Source organism: Oncorhynchus tshawytscha, linkage group LG11 (genome assembly GCF_018296145.1).
Source record: "Oncorhynchus tshawytscha isolate Ot180627B linkage group LG11, Otsh_v2.0, whole genome shotgun sequence".
Classification (NCBI taxonomy): domain Eukaryota; kingdom Metazoa; phylum Chordata; class Actinopteri; order Salmoniformes; family Salmonidae; genus Oncorhynchus; species Oncorhynchus tshawytscha.
The window spans coordinates 38,661,044-38,667,083 of record NC_056439.1 but is presented as its reverse complement, the minus strand read 5'-3'; the positions used below and the strand labels follow the sequence as shown (position 1 = coordinate 38,667,083).

General features: G+C 42.8%; 1 protein-coding gene across 3 annotated transcripts in view; it reads left to right on the top strand.

Moving 5' to 3' along the window:
- arhgef10 (Rho guanine nucleotide exchange factor (GEF) 10) overlaps positions 1-6,040 on the top strand; it is a 108,815-nt gene that overhangs the window by 61,608 nt on the left and 41,167 nt on the right. For all 3 annotated transcript variants that reach the window (XM_042330099.1, XM_042330100.1, XM_042330098.1), the window contains 3 exons: positions 142-228; positions 1,040-1,269; positions 2,699-2,856. In XM_042330099.1, coding sequence (XP_042186033.1) covers positions 142-228; positions 1,040-1,269; positions 2,699-2,856 — 475 coding nt within the window. The remainder of the gene's footprint in view (positions 1-141; positions 229-1,039; positions 1,270-2,698; positions 2,857-6,040) is intronic.

Genomic DNA, 6,040 nt, shown 5'->3' with positions numbered 1-6,040 from the left:
GGGCAAAGTTAATGGCTCCATGTACTGAGTCCACATCCCATGGCTGCATGAATCATTTGTTACAATGCCATGTAGGAAATTACTACAAACTCCATACACATGTGATGTGAAAACTGTGTCTGTTCCCTCTGTCTGTGTCAGGTGGAGTGTGCGGTCCATAACCCCGAGCCCCACATCAACATAGAGAGCACAGCAGACACCCCTGCTCTGGGACACGGCTGTGTGTGGGTAAGGACACCTGGAGGTTTAATTTTCTAAAACATATACCTTTGTGCAGTATGGACACCCATGTGCTTAATTGTATTTTACCTTTATTTAACTAGGCAAGTCAGTTAAGAACAATTCTTATTTTCAATGACTGCCTAGGAACAGTAGGTTAACTGCCTTGTTCAGGGGCAGAACAACATATTTTTACCTTGTCAGCTCGGAGATTTGATCTTGAAACCTTTCGGTTACTAGTCCAATGCTCTAACCACTAGGCCATATAACAACAGATACATACTGTGGCTTATGCGTCTAGCAAGAGCCAAGTGTTGAGAGTAGACATCTTACTCATCATCAGCTATAAAAAAGCTTTCTTCCACTCACACTGAGATTTATATGAATAATTTAACAGAGGACCTTTCATTCATGAGCTGTAATTCTGAACCAGTGGTACGTTTACTGTATGAATCAGTTTAGTGCCTCTTAGCTGTGTGTATTTACTTCAGACAGTGATAAAACATTCACAATACTTTGACTCCCAATGTCCTCCAGTGATGGACTGTTCCCATTCTCAATGAAAGCTCACACTTTTCCATTGTAAATGACTCACTGTTGGCCTGGATTGAGGGGGCCATTCTGTCCCGCTCTAAGCTCCTACTGGTCAGTCAGCTGTGCGGCTTTCTGCTGGAGTGGTTAGAAGGATCGTAACAGTTTGTTGTTGTGATTGTTGCTCTGTAAAAGGCTTTTATTTCCTAGCTAGGGCGTGGAATCTTTCCTGGTCAGGTAATGTGGTAAGGAAAAACTCCTAAATGTTACTACTCCTATCCCTGTTCAGGTGGCGAGCTGCACCAACCAGATGGGTCAGATAGCCATCGTAGCCATGCAAAACTCCAGCCCCAAAGTGACAGAGTGCTTCAATGTTGAGTCACGGATCCTGTGTATGGCGTACGTACCCATGGAGCAGAGGACCCAGGAGAACGGGGAGGGGAACCCTGAAAATAATCACTCCTCAGCAGGGAAGACCAGTGATGCCCCCACGGTCTGTCTGGGCATGGAGGAGGGCAGGTATGTGTGGGTTTACATCCACAAGCCTAATTAACAAACTTACTGTAAGCCTACAACTGGTCTTCACCTCAACTGCAATACACAGGTATCAAAATAAATCAACTGATTTGATTGTATTATAATCTCCTCATGCGGTGCAATCAGAAAGTAGTCAGACCCCTTGAATTTTTCCAAATGTTGTTACGTTACAGCCTTATTCTAAAATGGATTAAGTCAATGTTTTTCCTCAACAATCTACACAAAATCATTTCAAAGCTAAAACAGGTTTTTTTTTTTTTTTTTGCAAATGTATAAAAATAAATAAAAAAAACAGCTACCTTATTTACATAAGTCATTCAGACCTTTTGCTATGAGACTCGTAATTGAGCTCCGGTGCATCCTGTTTCCATTGATCATCATTGGCATGTTTCTACAACTTAACTGGGGTCCACCTGTGGTAAATTCAATTGATTGGACATGATTTGGAAAGGCACACACCGGTCTATATAAGGTCCCACAGTTGACAGTGCATGTCAGTGCAAAAACCAAGCCATGAGGTTGAAGGAATTGTCTGTAGTGCTCTGAGACAGGCTTGTATCGAGGCACAGATCTGGGAAGGGTACCAAAACATTTATGCTGCATCGAAGGTCCCCAAGAACACAGTGGCCTCCATCATTCTTAAATGGAAGAAGTTTGGAACCACCAAGACTTTTCCTAGAGCTGACCACCCGGCCAAACTGAGCAATCGGGGGACTTTCCCCCGATTGGTCAGGGAGGTGACCAAGAACCCGATGGTCACTCTGACAGAGCTCCAGAGTTCCTCTTTGGAGATGGGAGAACCTTCCAGAAGGACAACCATCTCTGCAGCACTCCACCAATCAGGCCTTTATGGTAGAGTGGCCAGATGGAAGCCACTCCTCAGTAAATGGCATGACAGCTCGCTTGGAGTTTGCCAAGAGGCACCTAAAGGTGGTCTGGTCTGATGAAACCAAGGTTGAACTCTTTGATCTGAATGCCAAGCGTCACACCTGGCAGCATCATGCTGTGTGAATGTTTTCAGCAGCAAGGACTGGGAGGCTAGTCAGGATTGAGGGAAAGATGAATGGAGCAAAGTACAGAGAGATCAAGAATCTCTGGAGAGACCTGCGACCTGAGAGACCAGAGAAACTCCCCAACCAACCTTACAACGCTTGAGAGGACCTACAGAGAAACTCTCCAAATACAGGTGTGCCAAGCTTGTAGCGTCATACACAAGAAGACTCAAGGCTGTAATCGCTGCCAAAGGTACTTCAACAATGTACTGATTAAAGGGTCTGAATACTTTTCTAAACATTTCTAAAAACAATTTAATCTGTTTTAGAACAAGGCTGTAACATAAAAAAAATGTGGAAAAGTCAATATGCAGAACATGATCATATTTAATTTTCCTGTCGCTTGTCTTCCTCTGTAGCATCATAGTCTATAAGAGCAGCCAGAGATCCAAGAAGGTCCGTCTACAACACTTCTTCACCCCAGACAAGTCTACCGTGACCAGCCTGGTACACAAGAAGCAGTGTTTATACACTGGCCTAGTGAACGGCTCAGTCACCATCTACTCCAGAGCACAAGGTGAGGCCTGTTCTGAAGACTGTCTGTCTCAACAGTTTATTTTTGTTACGTTAAATTTAAATAGGTATACTATACAATGGTACTAGCTAAATTGGCTTAACTGAACACAAAATATGAATTTATTTGAATTAATAGGTGCGTTTGTTTTATATCCAGGTAGGCGTTCTGTGTTTATTTGAAATGGTCAGAAAAAGATAACTTTTGCTTGCTACTGTGCATTCAGTCCAACCAATAAACTTGAAAACAGGAACAGATTCAGCCATTCAGCCTCTCCTGACCTTTTCTCAGTTGAGGGGAAATGGTGTGTTATTAGGTTGCTGAGCAGACTCACAGAGAGGCTGTTAAGTGTGTGTGTTGACCCAGTCCCTGTGGCTTCCAGGTTGAATCACCAGTGTGTCCAGTGTATTAACTCTGCTCCAAGGCCTGGGCCTCCCTCTCTCTCTGAGGCTGGCTGGCTGTACGAGGTCTCACAACGGTCTGTTGCCATTGAGCTTGGCCTGGTTGCCTGGGAGATGTTGCTAATCTACTAGTTAGTGCTGACCTATTTTAATATCCTAACAGAGCTAGCACACTGTCAGACACACAGTACTAGCTCTCTCCCCTGCTCTTTTGTTCCCTTTCTCTCTCTCTCTCCGCCAGTGCTTGTCTGAGTCTCTTTCTCTCTCATAGTATGAAAACACTTGTTTTTGAAGGAGTAAAGTGCATTTAGTGACCGCAACATGACCACATTTAAGACATGATGGTGAGAGGCTACCATTGCCAAGGGCTAGCTATGTTGTTAATTAATTACACCATCTGCATCGGTATGACACGCAGCTCTCCGAGTCTCATCATGACTCATCGCTCTAGGAAAGTTATTGATGTTTTAAAACCGGAATCAGAGAAAAAATGAGGATACACTGTAGTTATCCATTTTCTCATTGCCTTGAAGATCTGTCTGTCTCCATGTTGGTGTTGGTGCCTGCTCGGCATCACACTGGTTCTCTGTGGTCCCAGTTGGTTATTTTCGAGCTCAAGGTCAGTTCAGAGATAATTAAATGCCCGGTGGTTTTATTCTTACATTTCCCAGCTAAGTCACCATCAGAGTATTAATTTACATATCTGGATGTTGTAAGATGGAAAAGTATAGAAAATCCCTGTTCCAAATCCAGGTTGAGGTAATCTGCTTTCCGTCCAACAACTGGGCAGGCAGTATCATATCATGCTCTGTGAGAGAGGGGTAGAAGATATACCTGTATCTGCTAGATGGAAAAGTTAGAAGGGAAAGTATTCTCCTGATCCTCAGCCAGCTCAGTAAAGCCTGGAAGGGGATGTTGCAATGCTGAAGGAATGTCCACTTTGGTTCTGTCTCTGTTTAACAGAATGGCACTGTTTTCATGTAACTTCTTTATGCTAAACATCAGATGCTGATTCCTTTGTTCTCCATGCAGCAGATTATTGTGCAATTCAATGGACTTGTCGGGATATATCAGGAATATTGCCTTTGGTTTGACTGAATGGATAGTCCGAGTTGGTGACAGCCCTGTCCTCAGCTATTTTTTTCCCTCCCTTAATGCTGTCACTGAGAGAAGAGATGGAGATACACTGTAGTTATAAATGCCAATTTAAAGTGTTATTTCATTTGCATACTTGTTCTTCTACATGAGTGACAGAAAAGTGTTTGTGTCCCAGCTCAAGCTTGAAATGATGAATCATCCTAGCTTCAGTGGTGAAACCTGTGCATCTACGTCCTAGCTATTGCTCTTCCAGTGCAGTGCTTTTGTCAGATTAAGTGGGCTCACAGACGCTATAAGCACTTACACTGAGTGTAAAAAACATTAGGAACACTTTCCTAATATTTAGTTGCACCTCATTTTGTCCTCAGAACAGCCTCAATTTGTCAGAGCATGGACTCTATAAGGTGTTGAAAGCGTTCCACAGGGATGCTGCCCCATGTTGATTCCAATGCTTCCCACAGGTGTCATGTTGGCTGGATGTCCTTTGGGTGGTGGACCATGGTGAACACTGCATTGCAGTTCTTGACACACTCAAACCTGGGCACCAGGCACCTACTACCATATCCCGTTCAAAGGCTCTTAAATCTTTTGTCTTGCCTATTCACCCTCTGAATGGCACACATACACAATCAATGTCTCACTGGTTTAAAAATCCTTCTTTAACCTTTCTCCTCCCCTTCATCTACACTGATTTGAAGTTGATTTAACAGGTGACATCACCTGGATTTACCTGGTCAGTCTATGTCATGGAAATATTTGTTCCTAAGGTTTTGTACACGGTGTATATTAGGATCCCATTTCCATTTTAAAAGAACAGCAGCAGAGCAGAACCAGAAGAAGAACCAGAAGTAACCCCCCGAGTAGAGGCCTACACATAAAACTGTCATTTCAGTCATGAAATGTGTTTTGAAAAATAAATCCTTTCACATTGATAATGTCATCATCATTAGGTCAGTGGAAAGACATATTAACACAGCAAAATGACACCGCATTAGGTCAGTGGAAAGACATTAACACAGCAAAATGACACCGCATTAGGTCAGTGGAAAGACATATTAACACAGCAAAATGACACCGCATGGTCGAGTTACAAAGCTGCAGACTCATAATAGTACAGATGAAGTCGAAGTTTACTTACACTTAGGTTGGAGTCATTAAAACTTGTTTTTCAACCACTCCACACATTTCTTGTTATTAACTATAGTTTTGGCAAGTCGGTTAGGACATCTACTTTGTGCATGACACAAGTCATTTTTCCAACAATTGTTTACAGACAGATTATTTCACTTCTAATTCACTGCATCACAATTCCAGTGGGTCAGATGTTTACATACATTAAGTTGACTGTGCCTTTAAACAGCTTGGAAAATTCACAAAACTGATGTCATGACTTTAGAAGCTTCTGATAGGCTAATTAACATACTTTGAGTCAATTGGAGGTGTAACTGTGGATGTATTTCAAGGCCTACCTTCAAACTCAGTGCCTCTTCGCTTGACATCATGGGAAAATCAAAAGAAATCAGCCACAACCAGAAATCAGTGAAATGTCCTCTGGTCTGATGAAACAAAAATAGAACTGTTTGGCCATAATGACCATTGTTTTGTTTGGAGGAAAAAGGGGGAGGCTTGCAAGCTGAAGAACACCATCCCAACCGTGAAGGGCAGGGGTGGGAGCATCATGTTGTGGG